Below are 23,251 nucleotides of genomic sequence, written 5' to 3'. Positions count from 1 at the left end.
ACTAGAAAAGGGAGCTGGTACACTATAGTTGCTGGTTTGTTCTATACTGTGATCACTGTCATTTATATTGGAAAATCTGCAATGTGTAGATAGATATACTGCTATTAATGTGTGGTATTGGTAAGCACAAAGGAAAGGTGATGAAAATATGAGCTTTAAATATTTCATTTATTGTTTATTTACTGTAATAAAACTGTCTCGATGTCTGTAAACCTGCCACTAGAAACAGCTTAAATAAAACTTAGCAGATCCACATTCTGACCTGCGCTATGCCAGAGTAAATCTAAAGTAATGGTGTGGACAAGCATCTTGTCCCAGAGCTCAGATGATCTCCTGTTGATGCAGCTGGCTAAATGAACTTGTGGAAATTAAAGTACTGGTAGAAGTTGCAATATACATGTTAATTAAAAAAACAAATGCTTATTTGTGAGTGCATTTGCAACTTGAATTTTTTTTTTTTTTGAGCAATCTCCTCTATCACCATCTGCGAACTGTCACTCCTTCTGTTGCCCCATACATTCGGGTATGCAGTGTGAAGGTCTGCCCTTTCCCTGCATCAGGGTGAATGCACCACTGGATTCAATGCCCCTAGTGCTCTGCACCAGCTTCCCAACAAGAAATTTGCCCAGGAGTACTGGGGAGCTTTGGATGTTGGTATTGGATCTTTCTGGACTGAAAAGATGGCCTGCAGGAGCTGTGTGTGTGTCTCTGGTCTTGCCTGGTGACCGACTCTGGTGTGGTGGTATGTCCTCCTCTGCCAGCCCTTGTACAAGCTTGAGTCTTTGCTGGCCCTGCTGCTACCGCTGTGCTAGAAATTTTACACTTCTCAAATAAGCTGAATTATATGTGTGATCACACTCACGTTCCAGGCAAACGAAGCATGGTTTGAGCTGAGAGGCCTGTTGCCCTGTACCTTTGGGCTGTAGGAGGATGCCTGTGCACAGTGAGACGTTCAGACATTCAGTGGTGGAGGGGCAGCGGGACAGGGAAGGGGCTTTACAGACACGGTTTTCCCCCGAAGTCATCTATTCCCAGTGGTGCTCTCCTTTACCCCCCAGCTGTACGTCTCTCCTTGCTTTGCTAATGCCAGTAATCACAAGGTACTTCTAGAAGTAGGATTTTCTTCTGTCTTTTTTGGTCAGTAATTCAGTTGCTAAAGTTATTTGCAAGTCCCCTTGTGCTGTGGTTGTCAACTTGAGCAGTCAGCTGAGCTCTGAATCGCGGACAAAGCAACCCAAAGCGGCACAGACCATGGAGCAGCCACGAGAACCACTCGGTCTTCCAGTTCATTGCCTCAGTAGCAAAAGATCTTTCTATATATGCCAAGTGAGAAGTATAAATCATCCTGGAACTGCCATGCACTAAATCAAGAAGCAGAGAAATGAATGAATATTTGTAAACCAAGTGTCAGTGTAAGGAAAACACTGCAGGGAACAATAGGCCTGTGCTCTGCCCTGTGCCATCAGGAGGCTGGGTGGCGGATCCGGGCGTCCACACAAAGGGAGGCTGTGCGGAGGCTGTGGCTGAGGCAGGGTGAGCAGATAGTGTTGGGGATTTCATGGTGCAGAGCAGTAATTTCACATGCTGTATGAAGCAATAAGTATTTGCTGTGCCACGCTGGATCTACTTCATCAGTAACACAAGCCTTCCAGGTCCCAGCAGCTGCTAATTGGAGCTGATAGCAGCTCCTGTGACATCTCCCACTCCCCAGTGCTGACCTGGAGCTGCCGTGGTTTAATTCACCAGCACAGACATGCCCTGGGCTCACAGCTGCTAAAATACGAAGTTGGGGAGGATGGTATTTGGGAGTTGTTTCTACAGGCTTCTATGTTGCCAAATTCTCACCCCTCACCTCACCCTACATCTGAAATTCTGGAAGGTTTCTGACTAAAGAGAACAGCCCATGTATTTTCCAAAGCAAGTAGGAATAGCCTGGTAGCGGTCATCCCTCAGGCAGGCAAAGCTCAGCTCCTGTGTCCTGATCAGCACTGCTGCTCCTGGAACTGGTCTCAGCACCTCCCTTCATGGCCGTGACCTCTCCCAGCAGCTTTGTCCTACGTGAGCCACAGCCCTGTTAGGCAACAGGCAGAGTGGAGGTAATGAAAGCTATTCCAGGAGCTGAAGTTAGAGCCTAGAGCTTGCTTCTACAAAACTTCCAGTGAGTGAGAACTTCACTGTGTTTGTAACCAAACGTAAATTAATCTTGAACTCCAATTTTTCTGAGTAAGTTCTACATGGGCATCCCTCCTGCCCCAAGCCTGTACATTAATTGAGTAAAGCCTCCTGTAGGATGCAGGCGCTGAAGTGATGGAGATCTTTTTAAGTCAGCAGATACAGATCTCATGGGGCCTAAGTAATTTATTGGTGGGGTTTTTACCTTCTTTCCTTGAGGAGGAAAGCAAAGTTGGAGTAATCTCAGTAAGGTTTAACAATGACAGCAAAAACTTGCCTGGTCCACAGCCTGCTTCTTGTCTTGCTTTTAAGCTGTGATTTGTGTTAGATGTTGTGGCCCATCTTCCCCCAGTTTAACCTGCTCCAGCTTTCAGCACGGTGGCTGCAGGGAGCGTGTGGGTACTTGCAAGCCAGAGTTGTGTTGCTGGATGGGGTCAGGTCCCTCCTAGCCGTGGGGTGATGCTGGATGGGGTCGAGTCCCTCCCGGCCATGGGGTGTTCTGGTGCCCAGCGTGGATGGGCTGTGCCTTGGGAGGGCATCTGAAAATGTTTATCTGAGTATTTCCTGCTTTTGTTAGTCTGTCGTTTTCAACCTGAATTAAACTTGTGGTGTCTTCTGATGCTCCCCCAGGGGAGAGGGCAGGGCTGGTAGCTTCCCCAGACAGTCTCTCCATCATTCCTATCACAAGACAACTTAGGTCAGGTCTTCATGCAATTGTTACATGGCCACTGAGGGTGATTTTACATTTATTTATTCATAAGTTGTACATACCAGATTTTATTTTATGTTGGGTATTCAAGCCAGACATCTGCCAGGTGACAAATTCAAGCCCTCCAGCGCGGGTTGCCATGGCGGCGACAGCCGAGAGGGTTTCCTGGCTGCCTCCTTCGCTCCTGTCCGGCTGCTGGGAAGAGGCGCTGCCCCTGCGCCCTGTGTAGGTGCCTTGTTTCTTCTGTCTGCCTCTGCCTGGGAGATGACGTGTGTGTCGGAAGATCCCTCCTCCTGTGGTTGTTGGAAGGCAGGGAGCATTTTTCCTGCCTGAAGTCACCTCTCGGCATCCGAGCTGCTGCAGCCCAGGACGTCTGCACAGTAGCTGCCGTCGGCTTGGGCAGGTTCTGCAGCAGCGGCACGGCTGCCTGGCCTCGGGGCGGCTCTGATGCTTCACTGTTTACCCAGCTTCTTAGCAGAATATTTTTTTAAAAGGTAGTAGCAACACCCTGTGCAAAATCTGCTGGGGCATGAGATCGCTGGCCGCAGGCACTGCAGCCCATGTGGCCAGTGGCCTGTGCCCAGTGGCCCTGCAGGCGGCTGAGGCAGCCCCTCCATGGCCCTTCCACAGCTCCATTTCTTGAGCTGAGTTAAGGCTTCCCTCCTCCTTTGCTCTTCCCACTTCAGAACTGTAGCTTTGCATTTCCCTGCCCCTCGGCGAGGCCACAGGTGTGGAAAAGCTTCTTGGGGACTTAGGTAGAGATGGTCTTCTCCTGTCCGAGAGAAGAAAAGGGGATTTCACGGTAGCCCTGCACGATGTTCACCCGCTCTGTTCCCAGCACTGCAGCACAAAGAGAGCCGCAGAGGCAGGCAGGGAGTCATCTGTGCCATGTGTTAGTTGTTAATTTTAGCTTTACCATAACTCTTGACGACAGGGCTTGGTTGTTTCCTACTGTAGGCAGCATGTAGCAGTTATCCTGGAGATACGGTGTGGCTGTAAGACAGCAAAGCTGCAGCTCATCCCTGAGACATGGCATGCTGTCAAGAAGTGCAATAGCCAGATTCTGCCTCTGACTCACACAGCTGCTGCGTACTGAAGCTGAAAGCCTGTACGGGACCATTTTTCTTGCCCTTTTGCTACACCCTTGACTTCAGGTTAAATGAGGATGGCATTAGGTACAGGCTGAGTTCCACACATGTCTACGGCCAAACCTTGGCCAAAAGGTGGTTATGTATTTGCTATTATATGTACTCCCATTTAACCTGTGCCTACTGCCATCTTCCCAGTTCTGGGTACCTGGTGAAGGCTGTACCAGCCTTTTGACCTGGCATGGTCAAAAGAGCATCCCAGGATTTGATGTACAGGTCCCAAACTTAACTTCCAGTGTGTAGGCTACTCTTACAAGTACATTATAGCAGGCTGAACAAAAATTATATAGCTTTACTATCTTTTCTAGGTTGTTGCTGATACCTTTGCTTATTATAATGCACTGAATTTGGTCCCTTGAGTCTAGAGCAAAACAATTGACTGCATCAGAAAATACTTGTCTTGTTTTCTTGTGGTGTGATATTAGCATTTTGCTAATGTATGAGTTGCCCAGAGAGCATCGTGCTTGTGATGGCAGTGTTGCCGTATGGTGCTGGAGGCTTGCCTGGTTGTGTCCAGAGGTGTTCTTCTGATCGATATGTTCAAGCTCAGGGAACTAGACTCGTTAGAGGAGTGGGGAGCACTGGCAATGTCTGGCACCTGACTCCAGCAGGGACTCTTCTGGGAGCTCCTTCTCTTTCTAGTGTCGTTTTTGTTGGTGGTGTTTTGCTGTGGTCCACAGAGTGTGTTTGTTCAGTCTGTACTCTGGTGTTTGGTTAAACACTGGGTGAGGATGCAAACCTCTCTTCACTGCAGCGAAGGAACACGCAACATGTTACAACATATTTTCTAACTAAAGAGAGACACCAGAGAGATCCGTTAGGAGAACTGATGACCTGAGTGGAGATGCAACCATTGAAGTGTTGAAGAACTGGAGGCACAGTTGGCTGGGTAGAATAGAGGTGTGGGGAGGGGCGAGGAATTGCATAAAGGCTGAAGCAGTTCATCTGAAGTTGTGTCAAGTGAAGAGTCAGAAATGAGACATGCTTGCTCTGTAACAGAACATTCTTCATAGACAGTGTAACAAGCTTTGGAATTAAATCTGGGGGAGAAAAAAAAAAAGTGATGTAGCTCTTATGTCAGGCTTTCAGAAGCTTGCAGTGTACAGCCTGGGCTGGGACTGGTGGAAGAGCAGACCTGAGCAGCCATGTAATCAGTGCTTTTCCTAGGCAGTTATGAGCTCACACTACACTCACAGCACAGCTGCATATATATTTTCCAAAATACACTTCTGGAATTATACACGTGCTTTTTTAGTGCGCTAATCATCTCTGTGGTCATTCATTCCTGGAGTTAATGACTAGTTTCTTAGAGAAAACGAGTTAACAAACTGACAGCTGCTTATAACAAATCACCTGCTGGAGAGGCCAATGTAAGTTTAACATCCACAATAAATCCTTCTTTTGCTTCTGATGGTTCAGTGGAGCAATGGCAAAGAAATGAGGCAATAACTTCATTTATCAAAGTGGTTCATGGCTGTAGTAGATGTGTGCATGAGAGTTCATAGACAGAAATGCTAGAGAATTGCAGACTCTGGATTTCTGCTCCTCTTCGAGTAATATTAAGTGTAAATGTGAGAAAGTAGATCTCAGCGTAATTTCACAGGCAGCCAGACTCTCAATAGCTGCCAGTCCTGGGTGCATGGTTGGCATGAAAAGATGGGCAAAAGGCTGCAGATAACTGGGGAGCTCTGCAAGGGCTCTCTTCTGGCTCCGTTGCCAAGGGTGAACTGAAATGTCGTACCAAGGCCTGGCACTGAAGTAACAGATTGCTCATTTCTGGTGTGAGCCCCCCGTTCTCTGCTGTGCGTGCAACCCACTGCCCCAGGGCTGGCAGGGACCGGGGTCCCTGCGGAGCTCATGGCCGTGCTGAGGCAGAGCGCTGTGTGCTGCTGGGAGCAATTCCTGCACTGCTGGCTGGTGGAATGCTCTTCCCAGTCACACTGTCCACAGCAATCAATAACCATCCTTCATCAGCAGGTAACCATTAACTCATGGCAAACAGCAGACCTTTTTCATAACCTTTGGTTACAAATAAATAAATAGACGTTAACAGCCTTGGATAAGGCAACAAATATTCTGAAATTCCCATTTTTTATACCAGAGCTGAGCTAGCCTAAGGACCAGCATTTCTTAATACTTTGTTTGCAATGAACTGATGGACCCAGCTGGCAGCTGGTTTGTATTACAGGTTTAGCTTGGGACATTGGTGCCTGATAATATTAATAGTTCCTGCTTCACTGGAACACTGAATTTAATTAAATTATGATTTAAAAAAAATAATCATCTATTATTAATAGATTTATTGTTTTTTAAAATTATTGTTTCATTTGGCAAATGTGCTCATGGTCCAAAATGGCAGTGCTGTGCCAGGATGTTGAGCTAGCTGAATGAAAAGCTAATCTCCCTCCATGATTTGAAATGAGGGAGTTACAGGTATAAATGCCAAGAAACCCATGATTTATGAAAGGTTTTTCCATTTCAGTATTTGAGTATTAGTAGCATAGGAAGATTGGGTTTTTTTCAAATGCATTTTCTTTTAACTTGACAGAATCCCATTTAACCAGATGACACTGCACAGCCCATGCGGGTGGTTATGTTAGTGTTGCACGCAACTGAAACAGTTTGGTTCTAGAAATGGGGTTTAAAACGTGTCTTGAATAGCTTGCAGGGGGCAGAGGTATTCCTGGGCATCATGTTGTCTATGACTGGTCCTTGTCGTGAGCCCAGGTGATGTCTCCACTGTATTACTGGGTACAGCTCTCCTCCCCATACAGCTACTGCCAGGGACAGGCGGCACTGCTGTCCCCAAGGCTTGGTGGCTTCAGACGGTTCCTGTACGGGGAGCGAATAAAAGCAGAACTTATGGATACTGAACCAAGACACCAAGCGCTTTGTTAGCTTCACTTCATTCTTTCTGCTGCTAAAGTTTCTACCAGTTCATAATATGCTGATTCCCCCCCCAGCAGCTTGCATTTGTATTTTCTGTGTGTTTGTGTGTATAAAATGTTCACAGCACAGCAGGGGAGAATTCTGGATGATTAAAGCCCAGTTTTGTAGTTCTCAAGTTCCTAGACTCTTAAGTATATTAGCAGTTTTGTTGATGCTGATGATTAATGCTGAGCCTTGTGCATGCATTTGTAGAAATAGGGCTTCAAACAGTACACGGAGCACGGCAGCTTCATTATAGAGTTGTAGGGGGCAAAAATATCAAATTTTATTTTCTATTGTAGTGTTTTCAGAATCACACAGCCTTGACTTGAGATGTACAATCAAATAAAGACCAATGGACATCTCAGAAAAACATCCATGTCCTGTGACAGACGGACATGGATTCTCCAGCATTTTGTTTCCTTCCCATGGGGACACAGAAGCAAAGTGATTCTGGAATTATCTCCCTGCCCTGGTTTGAGTATAGAGAGGTTATGCGTAGATAGAAATAAATGCATAGGCTCTTCTGTTTTGTAAAGTGCCAGATTAAGTTTATGGGGTTAAATAGTAGTGTTTATGGAAAGTTAAACAATTATTAAATGTGACTGACAGACTGATTTTCCTGGTACCGCTTAGCTTCCACCACGGACCAATGCTGTTGATGTTGCGTCACTGGAGAGGGGCCAAGAGAAGTCTTTTGGTTTTGGACTGAATTGTTGTTTTATTAGTGATTATTGGATGTAATGTGGTGGAGCACCTAGTTGTGAAGGTCTCACTAGATTATTTCTTGGGCAAACAGTTATTTCCAGGGAGTTTGCAGATTTTCTGTGCTCTCTCATTGCACTTGCCTCCTTTGGATTTCTGTCTTTAGCCAGCCTCCATCTCCGTGCATTGAAACACCACCAGAAGCTTCCCCCGCTTTTATTTTGGGTTAGTTTCCATGCATTTGTTTCACTCAAGCTGCCTGTTGCAGTCTTGGGTACTTGAATCTATTCAGGCTGAGTAGCTCATTGATTTCGAGCCTGATGGGGGGGTATTGTGAGTGGTGTGAATCAATGGCCTGGAGCTGTTTTTAGGAGCTGTACAGGATTCTAACTTTCATTCTCTTTCTGCTTTGTAGGTATTTGTATAAAATGTGGAAAAGGTGTGTATGGAGCGAGCCAGGCTTGCCAAGCAATGGGTAACCTCTACCATACCAACTGCTTCACATGCTGCTCTTGTGGTAAGTCAGATCTATCGTAGCCTTATTAAGTGGCTTCCTTTTGTAATATATATTCCTTTGGCAACCAGCGTACAAAGTGAGACCTCATCTTGCCTGCTTCCTCAGGCAAAATTCCCATGCAAGACACCAGCTTCAAAAGTTGTTTTTTATTTGCCATCTGTAAGCGTTCAATGGTATTTTCTTAAGCAACAGCCCAGAAAAGTAGTATGTGGTTGTTTTAAGGGCTGCGTTTACAGAATGGCTTCAACCTGGCTGTTATAAGCACTACGTACTTTAGATCACTTGTGTTTATGAAACTGTAACATGCATTTATCATTTTTACAGAAAAACAGTAAAATTTGGGCAGCTAAACCCGTACTTCCCCCTCGCTTTCTATTTGCAAATACAACTCTAGTCAAGCATTTGTCATCTCTGTGTATACATACTGCTCAAAAATTGTTCTCTTAGGTTTGAACGTGGTAAGAACAAATAGAAACTGCATGTTGAAACACCTTAAGCTATTATAGTATTTTATTTTTGTAGAGGAAAACTTGCAGGTAAATCACTGTCTCCTCCTTGCCATTCTCAGGACATTTTTCAGTTTCTCTTTTAATCTGAAAGCGTCTGAAAGTGATGCATTGTGTATGTGATTTGGGGAAGTCATGGCTTTGCCAGGGAAATGTGACTCGGAAAATTCAGGGCAGCACTTTCGGAAGTGTTTGCCTTAAGTCAAGCATTGTGAACTTAAGTTGAAAACTTTCTCACTGTCTTGTCTGTAACTGCTGAGAGCTCGCAACCACTGGGTTCAAGGGAAGTACCAGAGCTCAGTTTTCAGGAGTCAGGTAATTTTTCTTGATATACCTGCACATTTATTTATGTTCCTAATATATGAAAATATTTGCCTGGATGTTGAAGGTCTTGTTGTGATACATATACACAGCAAAAGATTTACTCTGAGCAGAATATGCTGAGCGTAAATTGTTTATAAAAAGGATTAATTAAGGATTAGAAAAAGAGTAAAAGATATTGGCATAGAACCAAAGAAATTGGTAATGAAAAGGCCATTGTAAAGTTCACTTGTGAAAGGGAAGTGTTGTCTTTCCTCCTGAGATTTGCACAGATAAATATTGGTTTAAAGAAACCTACAGCCTGTATGTAGAATTTAGTGACCTTTATAAATGACTCTGGACCATTACCAGGTTCTAGAATAAGCTCATCTCAAAGCTTCAGGGGTTGCTCTCGACTTTGCTCAGGTCTGACAGTGAGCGAGTAGCTATTTTGTTGGCTCCCAAAGTGAACAGCGTCCTGCTTAGCAGAGGATTACAAAATACGATATCGGATAATATCTATGCGCTCATCGCCAGCATTAACCTAACCTAATTGCATGGGTGAATTCCAGCTTCCTCTCTGGGGTAGATGTGTGTTTTTTTAAGTAGTCAGGATGTGTGTTTGTTACTACAGGGGTCTGTACACGGGTCACTCTGTTCCTCAGAAGAATGTATAAGGGCTGGGGAACGTATTTTAATGGCAAAATGCAAACTCAAGTTAATTATTCAAAAGCACAACAAGCTTTTCTGACTGTCCTGACAAGGTGCGTGCGGCCAGTGTACGCCTACTGTAGGGCAACTTGAGACGTGTCCATTCGGAGCGTAGTTTTGCCCCACCTCGCAGTGCCGGTGGAATTTCGTGATTCATACAGCTTTCCGTGAGTCACGCACACGCACGAGGAAACGGTGCTCCAGGTTGTCCTCTGAGCTTCTCACTGGTGGGCTGGAGGGCCCAGCTATTGTCTGCCAGGAAGTTTCACAAGCAAAGAAGGGCTTGGATTTTCTTCTGTCTGCAACCGCTGATACAATCCCATCGGAAGGGGAATGTGTGGAGACTTTTTTATATTGCTAATTTGGCAGTACTGCTTGAGTGCAGGTAAAAACCTTGGTCAAAGCTCAGGTTCAGCTACATGCAACCATGAGTCAAAAGCAGAGCTTTTCCTCTCACCTTAGCTCCCAAATCCTATCAAAATGAGCATAGCTGGAAAGGGGGTGTTGCATTAACTCTTTGGTTTCCCACTTTATTTGGGGCTATGCAGTCCTTGGAAAAACCAGAGTGATTCAGGGCAGTGCCAGTAGATCCAGACTTTGTGAACAAGGAATGCAGGTCCTGTCTGTGGGAATTGCATCCTGGAGTGTGCTGATAAAGAGGCTTTACAGGACATCTTGTACAAGCAATCAAACACACGCTTCTCCCAGTACTGTAGTTTATGAACAGGGAGTTCGTTTTGCCTTCGGTGTGGCATTGGTGGGACCCAGGTGAGAATTCTGCGCTCTAGTTTTGATGCCCACCTTTAAAGAGATGAGGGAAAACTGGAGAGGGTCCAAAAGGAATTACATAGATGATCAAAGCTTGGAGAAAAGCTAATCATGAGAGCCCTTTGTATTATGAGTATCAGGAACGATGGGAGGGACACATGGCTGGAGCTCGTAAATACTTTTACCAGAAAACAGCATTAGAAAGTGGTCTCACACATATTAGAGACAAACACAAGAGAGATCTTTTCTGGAGGCTGAAATTACACAATTCAAATAGGAAATCAAAGACAGTTTTTATACAATGAGGATGATTAACTGCTGGAACAAAATAGTGAGAGAAGTGGCAGATTCTCTGTTCTTCTTTGTTTTCAAATTAAGACCAAATGTCCCTTTGGAAAGTGTTTTAAGTTGAGCCAAGCTTTTAGATTCAATACATAGGTAACTGGGTGATCGTTAGTGACCTTGAGGTCACAGCACACGGACAGACGCTCCTTCTGAGCCTTTGACAGGACAGTGGAGAAGTACCTTTGTACCCTTTGCCTAAAACAGTTCCTGTGCACTGCTTCCTATGTGTACTTGGAAATCCGAGATTAAGAGTGCAAGCTTGGCTTTCTTATTTGCCTCTTTTTTCCCCAAATAACAAGGAAGATCCAAACTCTCCTCCAGCAGTTATCAGTCTTACTTTTAATATAATGTGTCTAGAAGTAGAAGGCAGTAACTGAAGAAGAAAAATTCAGTACCTGCAGACATCTGATTTAGATAAGGGCCCAATATTTAACCAGCTACAATTAGAAAATAAAAAATAAATAAGTATTTCAAACCCTTGGGAAAAGTCGTGGTTTGGAGACCCCTCGGGCTGAAATGTGATAATGAGTGATGGAGCCTCCAAGGGCCTCGTTTCAGCACTCGGCAGTGAGTGTTTCCAGCTCTGCAGAGACAAGTGCAGTTGTGCAGAGAAGTGGGAAGAGACCCTCCGTAGGAGAGTCTGCCCGAGTCAGAGTCCTTTCTTGGGCACTTCTCCGAGTTTCACTTTGGTTTCAGGGCCGAGTGCCATCTGTCAGGGTGCCCTGGCTGAAAAGGGCAGCGTGTGGTGGAATGGGCCACCCTGTGCCTTCCAGGGAGCAGACAGAGCTTGTCCCATTGCTGTCTTGTTCGGCTCCCACCGTCATATATCACACCATTGCTGGGAGCTTTGTGGTGCTTGTAGTTAAGAGGAAAACTTAAAATACACTTACAGATGTAGGCACCTCCAGCCTTACCAGTGTAGAAGTGTGAGGATGCAAGGATGGATTCTCAGGGCTCTTCTGCAGTGATGGTGGAGAGCTCTTGAGAACATGAACACAGAAGGATGAGGAATTATTTCAGAGATATAGTAAATAAACAGGAGACTTCTGTCTCCTTTAGATGTTTTGGTAAAATGCTGAAATGGTAAATCTCTTCATTAAAATCTCTTCTTTGTCTTCCTAGGTTCTGGCAAATTTGGGATAAAACTCAATAATCTGTTGATTCAGAGTTGTACAGGAAAAAGGAAATCCTGCCAGTGAGCTGAGGTCAGAAGCAGAATGGAAAGGAAAAGTAAATGACCTACCTAACAGGCACATTTTATGTTTTAAAACAGAATGCTGCATTTCTCCCTCTTTAATGTGCTCAGTGGGCTTTGGATAGTCGAGCCTTGCTCCCGTAACTGAGCAAGTCCAGCGTCTCAGAACTTTGCTCTGTCGGTTAATTTTTGTTACGTCTCTGTGTAAACCCCTGTTGCCTTCTGCAAAAAGCCATGCTCCTCAGACAGCTTTTTTCAGAGGCTGGATAATTCTCTTTGAGTAATGTAAAAGCCAAAGCGATCTGGTTTCCTTGGGATCGAATAGTTCAATGTAGATCTTTATCCGCAATCTCTTAGAGAAAACAACTGAAGCTTGTTAGGATGGTTTTTAAATGTAGATTCAAATCCTCTCTCAGCCCTAACACCAGTGGAACCTCTTTTAGGCCTTGATTCAGCAAAACACTTGGACGTGTGCTTAAATAAGTTATATTACTCATATGTAAGCGTGCTTTGCTGAATCTTAAATAACAGAGATGAGTTTGGGCAACAACATACACTGTCCCTTCTGTTAAGTGTAAAATTCTAGTTTTGGCAGGAGTTCAGTTGCAGATTTTGCTTACGGAAGACAAGAGCTGAAAAATGTCTGCCTGAAAAGCTCATCATCTAATCCCTCTTGGTAGTGTTTCAGAGCATGACAGGATTTCTTGAAGAATAATTGCAATAACGCCAGATCGCTTGTGTGCTCTGAGTGCAGGTGATCAGTTACAGGAATTGATGGGCTCTATTTGATAGTCATTACAGAAGATAACTTGCCAGTTGCCTCCCATTCACAGATCATAATGCCATCCACAGCATCCTTTTCAGGCTGAAAATGTTAATCCAGTGGCAATGATTGTAGAAGCTGCGGCAAGATAAATCTTTACAGCGAGGAGTATTGCTTTGTTATGTGTTGCTCTGCGGGTGCAGGGGATGGTCAGGGAATGAGCTTTGCAGAGCTGAGGGTTTGGAGTCTCTATACTCTCAAAGCTTAGACATATTTCACCATAAAACCCAGGGACACGTTCTGCTCTCTTACGTGAAGGCAAATGTTTGAGCATGCCATTCGTCTTTAATTTGCACTTTTGCCACTGGTTTTAAGGCACAGGAAATCACCGCAAGATCAATCAGAAGCCTAAAGCAAACAGTATAATCCCAAAGGCATGCGGCTCATTTCTTACCTGGTAGCTATTGATCAGTCTGGAGCATTTGCAGGGGATTTCATACAGCAGTTTCATTTCAAGGGACAGCTCGTAAAGGTATCGCGGTGCAGTTCATTACTTGCACTGCTGCTGCCACCAGCCTTTGTCCAGACTTCACAAGGTCATTGCTACAAGCCTCTAAGAGCAGGATCACAGTGAGGGCTGGCAGCACGGCCAGTTCAAAAGGTGCAAGTGGGACAACCGTAGCAGTCGGTATTGTTACCCCGAATTAGCCCATACTCTCCCACTGATGTGAAAGGGGAGTTGGTTCATGGTTGTGGACACAACCTGCCTTTACGCTTGTCTTGGAGAGAACATCTCCCTCCAGACTGAGGCCACTCAGTGCTACTGTATGTGGGTGTCTATTAATAGGAGGTTGCTCATGTCCTGGCTTGTTGGGAGAAGTTCTTTGTGACACTGGAAATGGTCTTTTACGTATTTGCTGCCCTGGGTTGAACCTTTGTTTGCTCTTGGTGGCGGTAAGGAACAGGACATCTTAAGGGAGCTATGTCCCTTCAGTGTATATTTATCAACAGTTGGTGAGTTTTTAAAATACCCAAATTCCCAGTGGAAGCTTCATTTTCAATTCATATTTGTTCTGTCCCCACAGCATATTTATAAGTTTGGCATGAGTCACTGCATCCAAATTGCACACTGCCAGTAGCCTTAAATTAAATTCTCTGTGAATGTGATTTTCACGCAGAATAAACCAAAACTCAGTGTCAGATCTGCGAGCTCTGTGCTGTGTGTTTACTAGAGTCAGAGTTGGTGATTGCAGTGGTACAAGTATGTGTGTGCGTGTCAGTGGTTTTTAACTCGTTGGTGCCTCGGGCTGACTTTTAGGTGACTTAGTTGTGGGTTCGGTATCTGTTCATCTGCCTGCCATGGCCTCATGCAGCTCTTCTAAGCACCAAGGAAGCACAGCAAGAGCACTTAAGGGAGTGGAGCTACTGAGTCTTGCTGCCGGGGGTACATCTCTGTGCAGTGAAAGTCTGCTGGGTCGCTAATGTCCTTGCGCACTTTTCCCTGCCATTTTCTAACCACATACGGTCGGACTGGAGCAGACTGGAATTTTGGTATTTTTGGTCTGTAATCCTGCCAGAGCTGTTGGCTAATACCTGGTGCTGGGGGGATGCCGAGCCGGTGGGTGATTCAGTGCTGTGCGTGTGGGAACATTCCTCCCCGACCCCCGTGGGCTGGAGCGTGAGAGCTGGACGCCCTCAACTCACATAACTGCGATGGTTACTCACCCCTGACTCAGACCCTGCGCTCTCATTGAATTTGTGGCCACCTGAATGTTTGGTGGTTTCCAAGCCACAACTGGAGCTGGCAGTAGGTCTGGACACACTGCGCGTGGGGCAGTTACTTTGAGTGTGAGTCACGGGAAAAGCTGAGCGCTTTGGAGAGGTGTGAGTTTGGTTGGGAACAAGGACCGAGGGACTTGTGGCATGTGCTGCTGAAGCTGTGGTTTGTGCAGACGTGCAGTTGAGAGAACTTCCAGCGTTGCTGCAGGAATGCAGAATTTTGCCCTAGTCATTCTGCGTCTTTGGGATAGTTACGGCCTGTGCTTAGCCCCACGCTTTCCGTTTTAACACCTATCAAGACAGATAGTTAAAAGCTATTTCAGGTATGTCTGCAACGGCAGTCCCAGACGAACCCGTTAATGCAGAACTCATGGAAAGGGAGTTGCTGGCTTTAAAAAGAGGAGTCGGGTGGTAGAGATGACAGCTGGCTTCAGACCTTCGGGTTCACCTTGCGCAAGACTGTGAACCATCAATGAGTCTCAGCAAAGGAATGTAATCTTGTCTTCTGGTAATTAAAAGTCAAACTTGGATACCAGCCCATGTAACAGCCCAAGTACCTTCGGGTACCGATTGGTAGAAAAATGTTTCCTTTATCTTGATCCGTGGTTAGTTTGATAATATTCCAGGCTTTAGAAAAACAAAAAAGGATGGGATGGGAAAAGGATAATCAGAAATATTTGAGATGGGGCTAACACAGGAAACTCTCCTTTATTTAGAATGTATTTAGTTGTTTTTTATATTTTAGGAGGTATTTAGTAGTTTCTCTGCATTGTTGTCCCAGCTAGTTCTAGTACAGCAGGGCACTCATTGGTGTGCTTGACTTCAGACCAGTGCATTGACTGTGTCCCTTCTACAGACGATACTACTAGATGTTACACCATGAAAGGTTTTAAATTCTGTGACTACTTTAAATGAAGTTAGTTCAACTCTAGGAGAGTTTTTTAAAGGTGGCTCATCTGACTGGCCCAGTCCTGAGCATTACTGCCATGGGGACACCTCAGATGCTTGAAGATGCGTATGCTTAAAGTTCTTTTTTGGTTGGGGGGGCAGGTCTCAATACAGAGTATCACTCTTCCCTGAGGGCTGCTTTATCAGCTAGTGCTGGTATTTCTGGAGGCTGACCCCCAGGGAAAGGTGGTGTTGGTAGGTAACTGGCTGACAGAGAAATGGAAAACACTTCCATTCCCTATTTCTGATTATCAGAGGGCCTGCAATGAATAGTTGGCTGGTGGTTTGTCTCTGTCTTCTTATTTCTTTGAAAGGTAGTAATTGCATTCTGCTATTAATTATTCCAGCATGAAATGCATGGCTTTTGATGGTTATTTTAATTGGTGGGGGTTGCCTGGCAACTAATGATGGAAACTTTTCTCTATGTTGATTGACTGACCATAGATGTATTCCTCCCACAATATTTTTGTATTCATAATGTGGAACCAATCACTGACAGCACCTGTGATCCTTTCGGGGGTTGGAAAACACATAAAGTACAAAAAATATACTCTAATTAACAGGGTTACTGCCTCTGGTTTTTATTTCTCTGTAAAAACCACAGAGAACCTAATCACTTCCTTGAATAGTTTTGTGTGTTTGGAATGCCACCTATTGTTTAGTGTAACAAGATTTGCAAAAATTCCCCTGTTTCCTTATCAGCATCTATTATCTACAGGTCTCGATTGTTCTAGTTTGAAACCCACATCTCTTGTGCATTTTTTTCGTCTTTCCCTTCTGCTCTTTTTTTCTCCTCTTTCTTGTCTTCCCCAAGAAGACAAGAAACAAAAATGTTTTCTTGGAACACATCTCAGTTTCTCCAAGAGAAATAGATTCCCTTGGGCTGCTGTTGAGTTCATCTCTCAAAGGGGAAGAAATGTAGATAATCCAGAACAGAGCCCAGGCAAGTCACTGACATTATCAACAGATGTTTCTGTTTCCTATTTCCAGGTTCTGTAATTTTTAAGTATTACCTAAAAAACAAAGGGAAAAACAGGTGGAAGGAAAAAAGTGAAGAAGAAAATGAATAACAGGAGATGCACAGAGGTGGCTTCTTGTAATTTTAATGATCGAAGTTTCTGGTATTTGTTGTCCCTATATATTTTGCAAAGTGCCCAGTCAGTGCTTTAGTGATGTCCTTGATCCTTTACTCATCTGAAAACTAGACCAGCGAATGCCATAGCTCTTGGAAATGATTTCTAATTTAATATAGATAATCATCACTTCTTCAACAGTAAGTCAAGTCTACCTCCACACGTGCCAGTTCATCAGTTTTGTCCTTCATCGCTTCAGCACTCAGTAAATCAGTTATTCCTCCCACAACCAACTGATCATTTCTTTTCCAGTGCCTATCTCAGTAAATTTGGTCCTCACACACAAACCTGTCCATGTACATGAACGTGTCCATGCTCATGTGTTTAGCTTCCCCTCTAGACATGTGTCACCTGGATACTCTCCTATCATTTGACTGAATTTCTGTCTTTCCTTTGTCCTACCCCTTGGATATGTGGATCTCACCGTTACTGCTCTGGACTGACCCAAAGTGGTCAGTGGGCCACCATTACCTGATTCTTTTCCTGGTGTGATGGAGGGATTGAACTTTTTGTCTCTGATGCACCTTCCGTGGAGAAGGGAAGGCCAGCTTTCCATCTCCCTTGACTTTTTCTCCTTCCTTTTTTTCTTCCTGTATTTGCTTTGGCTTGTGCCTGCTCTGTTACTGAAGAATCCAGACTTTATTGTTATTTCTGCGGGGGCATCTTTTGTTACTCATTTCAAATGAGCACATTGGATTTCTTAGTAAAGATCTTTACTGCATGTCAGTACCTTTTTCTCCAGAAAACAGTGAGCTTTCCTCCTTGCCCTTAGTGTTGTTTAAAACCTTGCTGTACCCTCGTCCTTTCCCGTTTTGACTTGTTACGCATATCATAGGCTTTTTCTGGACCCCTGAGTTCCCAGGGTCTAAAGACTCCAGCCTGCTGGCAGCTCATCATCCCCTCACTAAGGAGGCAAGATTATATTGCTTTGCAGCCGTGGAAACTTCAGTGTGACCTTCCTCACCAGCAAAGCTCCTTTTCCAAACTTCCCATGTACTTCTACATGGGAATAGTTTTCTGTTCTTATTCCTGTTACCTGTTTTCCTGCTGTCTCCAGTCCTGGACATCTTGCTGTCCTTTCCCCTGGTGACACTGCAGCGCAGCGGCAGGACCTCTCCTCTCCCCTCTGGCCACCCACCACCCCTCACTGCAAGTCCTGCCGAACCAGGAAAGGAGCTCTTAGCAGAGGACACGGTGTGCAGTGGAAATCTGGTTTTCCTGCTTCTGTTGCCTTCATCCTCATGTGCTGTCTAACAAAAGGACTCTCATGCTTTGCATGTCATCCATGCCTCCTATCCAGGTTAGGTTACTGACTCATCCTTAATAATTCCTGTTTACTGCTTGTTTCAAGGGAGAGATGTCTGTATGGCCTGAGAACTCATTGATGTTTCACACCAGAAAGCAGCCTGGGTTTTTGTCTTATTAGTTTTACAGATAAAAGGTTTCCACTGCCATTCTTCACCTTAAGGGTGCTGTGACTTCTTGTGGGTCTAGAAAAGCTGTTTCCCATAAGAATCTTGCTGTGTACAAAACAAAAGATCTTTTTTTGGTAAAGTGTGTCTTTGCATTCATAAAATAAACAGTGGCAGCAGACTCTGGCATTCTGTCTTTCAGGCTTGCTTCTGGCAGAGGATCTCAGCAAACAACAGAGAAAAAATTCTAAGTTGAGAGGATCGATAGGTTGTTGGTCATGAAGGGGTAAATCCAGCCCTGTGAGTCGGAGGATGGGGTTTTACTCCCCTTGCTACGGGCTTCCTTGTCACCTTGGGCAGATCGCTTTGCCTGCCTGGCTTTGCCCATGTGGAGTCCTCAAGACAAGAAGGACATGGACCTGTTGAAATGGATCCAGCGAAGGGCCACGAAGATGATCAAAAGGCTGGAGCACCTATGCTATGAGGACAGGCTGAGAGAGTTGGGGTTGTTCAGCCCGGAGAAGAGAAGGCTCCAAGGAGACCTTATAGCGGCCTTTCAGTACCTAAAGGGGGCCTACAGGAAGGATGGGGAGGGACTCTTTATCAGGGAATGTAATGATAGGACACGGGGTAATGGCTTCAAACTGAAAGAGGGTAGATTTAGATTGGATATCAGGAAGAAATTCTTTATGGTACGGGTGGTGAGGCACTGGAACAGGTTGTCCAGGGAAGTTGTTAATGCCCCATGCCTGGAGGTGTTCAAGGAGAGGCTGGATGGTGCATTGAGCAGCCTGGTCTAGTGGGAGGTGTCCCTGCCTAGGGCAGGGGGGTTGGAACTAGATGATCTTTAAGGCCCCTTCCAACCCAAACCATTCTGTGAGGGAATTCTTCTCACCAACCTCACATGAGTGATACTGTGCTGATTTCATTAATATTTTGAAATTATTTGGAGAACCTGAGGTCAAAGTACTGGAGAAGTGAGAGTTCTGTAAATTATTAAATAAATGTTATATCACAAATAGATGCATTTGCTGGAGGAAACACTTGCAGTGTCTGGCAGCCAAACCATACAGCTGCTGCAGCATGCTACTGAAAATAATTACATGCTCAAATAATGCATATTTACAGTTTATGGAGGACCATTTTGAGGATTATATGTCATTAAATACACAGACCAATGTAAGATTTTAAGAAGACTACTTTCCCAGCACCACTCCCCAGAGCCCTTAGTGCCTGGGCCACGTGAATAACGTTCCCATTCCTCTGTCCAAGCCCAACGTTGTGTTTTTAATTTATTTTAAGTATCCATGGAATGCTGTCTCCAGTATTCAGAGGACTCTAAATCGGATGTGAGACACAAATGCACCAGAGAAGCTTATCAGAGAAACAGGCTTGGCACGAAGCCTACATAAACAACCATAAATTTTTTCTCATTTAAATGACGGGACTCGGGAGGATTGGCTGATTATAGCTGCAGTGGGCTGTCCTTGGGCACCAAGGAAAGTGCTTTGGTGACCCCTGGTATTTGACATGGGCTGAATGTTTTGCTTGCTTATAAACTTGCTGTTATAGAATGACCAGCTTCTTTCTGGTAAATTGACTTCTACAGGTCACTTTCCAGAGTTACTTGCCAGCAGTGGATGTTTCCTCCTATCCTTGGACTTCTCAGGAAACTTTAGCTTCGTTTTAACTCAGGTAGGGAAGAGCTTTTGTTCCCAACCACTCTTCACTCCCTCAAAACACAGCACAGGAAGAAACGCAGTAAATTTGATCTTAGCCAGAAATAATTTTTTTTCCCCTTCCAATAAATATCTCATTTCCTGAAAATCCTGCGTTTGACCAGAACTTCTACTGGGACTTTTTAGATTTATCATCACTCATGGCCAAATCCATTTGCAGTTAGTGTCAAAGTATTCTTGACTTTGTGGAGAGCGGCACAAGCTCTTAGCTGAGTAGCAGGAGCCAGCTCTGACACTAATGGTGTGGTTTGCCCTAGGTGAGCCTGTTCCCTGTACTTGTATAAAAAGCAGGTAATTTTGCAATATAGCTTTGATTATGAACACTATGCCAGAAATAGTAAGGAATTATTTTAGGGTTTTACTGAGAAACTCTTAGTATTTTACAGCATGAAGCCTATATGCGGGTGCCCTTCATTGAACCGACACAAATAAAAATAGGAAATCTTCATGCTTGCGAACTCGATCCCACAGTCTTGAATTAGGTACAGTAAATACTTTACAAAAACAAACCTGAAGCAAACCCCCACTGTGGCCTCCCTGATGGCCAATGTCCAGTCTGTACTCAGTACTCCTCCATTTATAGGATTATTGACTCCCTTTGGCAGCTGATGGGACCGGTGCCTGGTGGGGCACAGGTAGCACGCTCTGGCAGCAGCAGAGGATGCGATGGGCTGTGGGCTCAGTGCTGGGCTGCAGAGGAAGGGGCTGGTACCCCATATGGAGATGCTCTGTGCTGTCCCTTAAATGGTTGCCTTCTCTTGATGATCCACCCTCTCATGACACCTGTTTCTGGCTCAACATTCAAATAAATTAATGAGAATTATTTTCTTAAAGTCGTGAAGAGAGTGAGAGTTTAATAACTTTGGGTCTAGTGCTGTGTTCCTGCCTGCCCCAAACATCCCAGGGGGCTCAGGACATAGAAGGAGTGAGGAGGGGTTCCTTGTGGAACGGCGTGGGGCCTTTGCTGGACACTTGATCTGCTCACTCCTATTCTCACGCTTGTTTAGTACTTAAGGGACAGGTCTGTCCCCTGTGGTCCTGGGCCAGAATAACCTCCTAACATTGTTTTGGGGTAGTGGGGGCTCGGATGCTTCAGAATTTCACCCACAGCGTTGCTGCTTCTGGATGATAAACCTCCCTGCAAGCTGAAAGAGCAAAGGCCATTCTGCTCTCTGTGCCATGTCCCACAGAGCCGAGTGACGGGTGAAGATGTAGCTCAGGTTTGCATTGGAGTGTTAGTTTGTGTGTGACATGAGGAGAGCACTGTGGAAGCCCACTGGAGGCCATCAGTGTTGCTTACGCTCTCGAAGCATCTTCTGCCGAGCAGTTTTGCAAGCACTGCTGCTGCCTGGTGTGGTTTGGGAGGAGGGCTTTGGTATGGGAGGCTGTGGACAGCCGTGGCCTCTGAGGTGGCATTCAAGGCCCATGGCAAACTTGGTTGTTTGTGATGTTACTGGGCCCTTGCGAAGTCATTCCTGAAGTCCCCTGTGAGTGCTCGCTGCCTTGCGGTGCCAGGGCAGGCTCGCAAAACCAGGTTTCCAGTCCCACAGATACCCTCCCTTTCCTCTGCCCATGGGGTGCAGGTGGACCAAGGCGTCGGGTGCGTGGCGGGGGGTTCCCTCGCTGCTTTGTGCGCCATCCAGTGTCTTTCCATCTTCACAACCTCCCTTTATAGATGCAAAACCCCCTGTATTCCTTCCCTTTCCTGTTCAGGGCCCCATCTAACCTCATCCTCACCTCCCCTTCTGCTGTTGCTGCTACTCCTACCGTGACTCAGGTTGCCCAGAGAAGCTGTGGCTGCCCCATCCCTGGAGGTGTTCAAGGCCAGGTTGGACGGGGCTTTGAGCAGCCTGGTCTAGTGGGAGGTGTTCCTGCCCAGGGCAGGGGGATGGAACTGGGTGACCTTTAAGGTCCCTTCCAACCCAGACCATTCTCTGACTGGGCTGGTCCATCCCCAGCACTGCCATCCCCTGCCTTGGCGTGGGACAGGGCTCCTTCCCTGGGCTGGGGTCCTGCCTCCCGCGCTGCTCCCGCTCGCTGGGCCGCCTCCTCTTCCCCAGCCCCCAAGCTGATTTTTCTTGCCTAAAGCTATCAAGCCTTGACTCTGTATTTGCCACGCTCCTGTGAACTTGTACTGTGCTTGGAAGAGCAGTAATAAAAGTGAGTGATGAGGTAAGCAAGAAATAGGCGAAGTGGAGGAGAGAAACTTTCAAAGTATCTCCTGTAAGAAGTAAGATCAGCAGTGGCTGCTGGCTTCTGGTATAGGGGACTCCCAGTGCCCCTAATGCCTGCCAGCTCTTTTAATTGTACCTGTGCAGAGTGAAGGGCATCTGGTTTAATGCTTATTTAAACGCAGGAATGGATTTAGCAATCATTTTTGATTAATGACTGCTGTGTCTCCATGGTTGTCTATCAACGTATTTTAAAACCCAAGTGTGGTATGTCCTAACGTTAAATTGTATATAGTTGTAGAACTTCAGTCGCTTAACTCCACTAGCTGCCCGGGTACTCTGCACTGTCACTCTTCCAACTACGTTCCCTGCAAAATTTTTCCTGGAAATAATGCAAATAACTTATTTGAGTGAGTCAGTGGATTACTGACCTTAGGAACCGCAGCAGTGTAAATTCAGACCTATGGAAACAATTTGCTGAATCGGTATTAACAGTCCAGTGGTCTTTAGAGCAGCAGTCTCTAAAGTGGGGTGTACACACCCCACAGAGTGCTCAAGGTGATCCGTTAGGGTGCGAGAAGAAAACATTTCAGTAGTAGATGTATGTAATTTATAAGTAAATAAATATACCTGTATTGGGGGTGCATACTCAAACATTTTTTACTGTTAGGGGAGCACGATCAAAAAAGTTTGGAGACTGCTGGTCTAGAGGAAGAAAGCCTAAAGAATACGTAGCCACCAGGTTTTGCTGTTTCCACAAGTTATTTAACAAAGGAGAATGTGTACATTCGGGGAAATGAGGGTGGAAATCATCTGCTTAAACTTTTAAGAAGGCAGGTCGGTGAGAGCCAGAGATCATGTTTTCTAAGCCTTGTTTTTGAACAGATGTAATTTTTTATTACCCTGGTTAAATTCTAGTAGCAAATCATCCCTGTTGTTACAACTGTTCTTTTTCAGGCTGTGCTGCATGAGGCTGGTTGAATTAAAGTGGCCAGCGGATAATATCTCCAAAGTACTATGGTGTCTAGATGATGATGATGAAGATATTTTGGTGTTATGCACAGAGATGGCACAGCACGGATGCTGGCAGATGCAGACATACTGTACCTGCACACTGAAATCTCAGGGAGGTTCCTGTTAAATATGTGCAGAGGGGAAAGTCGTCCTTTATCAGTGAAGTTCTGTGCTGATTCTGTGCAGTTTTGAATGGTTAACTTTGGGGTTTAGAGCAGCCAATGCATTTGCTGTTTGTGGTTTGCTGTAGAGCTACTTTTTCGTATTTACTCTATAGCTGCTTTTCCA

The 23,251-nt window shown here is 45.3% G+C and overlaps 1 protein-coding gene across 3 annotated transcripts in view; it reads left to right on the top strand.

The window, feature by feature from the left end:
- Positions 1-23,251, top strand: part of WTIP (WT1 interacting protein) — an 84,728-nt gene that overhangs the window by 23,548 nt on the left and 37,929 nt on the right. For 2 of the 3 annotated variants that reach the window (XM_063334606.1, XM_063334607.1), the window contains exons 2-3: positions 8,078-8,179; positions 19,649-19,734. In XM_063334606.1, coding sequence (XP_063190676.1) covers positions 8,078-8,179; positions 19,649-19,734 — 188 coding nt within the window. The remainder of the gene's footprint in view (positions 1-8,077; positions 8,180-19,648; positions 19,735-23,251) is intronic. The other variant, XM_063334604.1, reaches the window with a different exon arrangement.

Source organism: Chroicocephalus ridibundus, chromosome 4 (genome assembly GCF_963924245.1).
Source record: "Chroicocephalus ridibundus chromosome 4, bChrRid1.1, whole genome shotgun sequence".
In the NCBI taxonomy this organism is placed as follows: domain Eukaryota; kingdom Metazoa; phylum Chordata; class Aves; order Charadriiformes; family Laridae; genus Chroicocephalus; species Chroicocephalus ridibundus.
Note: the sequence above shows the minus strand (reverse complement) of the source record. Positions and strands in the feature narration are given on the sequence as shown.